Genomic DNA, 847 nt, shown 5'->3' on the forward strand with positions numbered 1-847 from the left:
ATCACACAGCTCAAAGTCATGCCCAGCATATCTGACTCCTTCTTCAACAAGTTCATAAAACAGCTGCCAGGGCTTCTGAGTGGCCACTCCGCCCACGACCACCTATAAACCACGAGAGCCATTCAACGGCTGCTCCTCCCAAACCCATCCTTCAGCTCCATGCGCGAAGAAACATGGGCTTCTGAATTTTTTTGTTGTTGTTGAGGCGAGTTTGAAATTTGTGTCTCAGGAAAGAATAAACAATTAAAAATATATACTTTCGAGATGCCCCCTATGATTACAAGTCTATAGAAACCCACAAAGCGCCCAAACCATCCCGCATATCAGCGCGCTTTCCTTCACCTCTCCTGCGCCCGCCTGCCCGGGCTTCCAGCGGACCATATGCTGTTCGTAATTGGATTACGGAGTACTTACATGAGCTGTGTAGGAAATTGCGATGCCAGGGAAATGTCTTGGCACGAGAGCAGGATCAAGACCATCCAGAACGAAATCCTTCTGCACGTATTCATTGTCAAAAGAGAGATCTCCCCTGTCACCCGGCACACGAAACGCCCTGCTCTGGTTCCCCCTCCTGTGGAACGATGAATGGGGATCGGTGTGTGAGCACCGCGTGTCACTCAGAGATGATCAATCCTGACACCCCTAATCTGATCAGCCGCCATCCGGGCTCTAACAGGTATATGGCGTGGATCGGTGGTTTCAGTCGCTTGTATCCTCCCTCTCTCTCTCTCTCTCTCTCTCTCTCTCTCTCTCTCTCTCTCTCTCTCTCTCTCTCTCTCTCTCTCTCTCTCTCTCTCTCTCTCTCTCCCTCCCTTTCTCTCTTTATCTCTCTCCTCATCTACTCTCT

General features: G+C 50.2%; 1 protein-coding gene across 1 annotated transcript in view; it reads right to left on the bottom strand.

The window, feature by feature from the left end:
* Positions 1-632, bottom strand: part of LOC130388878 (voltage-dependent calcium channel subunit alpha-2/delta-1) — a 62,405-nt gene extending 61,773 nt beyond the window's left edge. The window contains exon 1 of the mRNA XM_056598443.1: positions 415-632. Coding sequence (XP_056454418.1) covers positions 415-509 — 95 coding nt within the window. The 5' untranslated portion in view covers positions 510-632. The remainder of the gene's footprint in view (positions 1-414) is intronic.
* Between the last annotated feature and the right edge of the window lie 215 nt (positions 633-847).

Source organism: Gadus chalcogrammus, chromosome 9 (genome assembly GCF_026213295.1).
Source record: "Gadus chalcogrammus isolate NIFS_2021 chromosome 9, NIFS_Gcha_1.0, whole genome shotgun sequence".
Lineage (NCBI taxonomy): Eukaryota > Metazoa > Chordata > Actinopteri > Gadiformes > Gadidae > Gadus > Gadus chalcogrammus.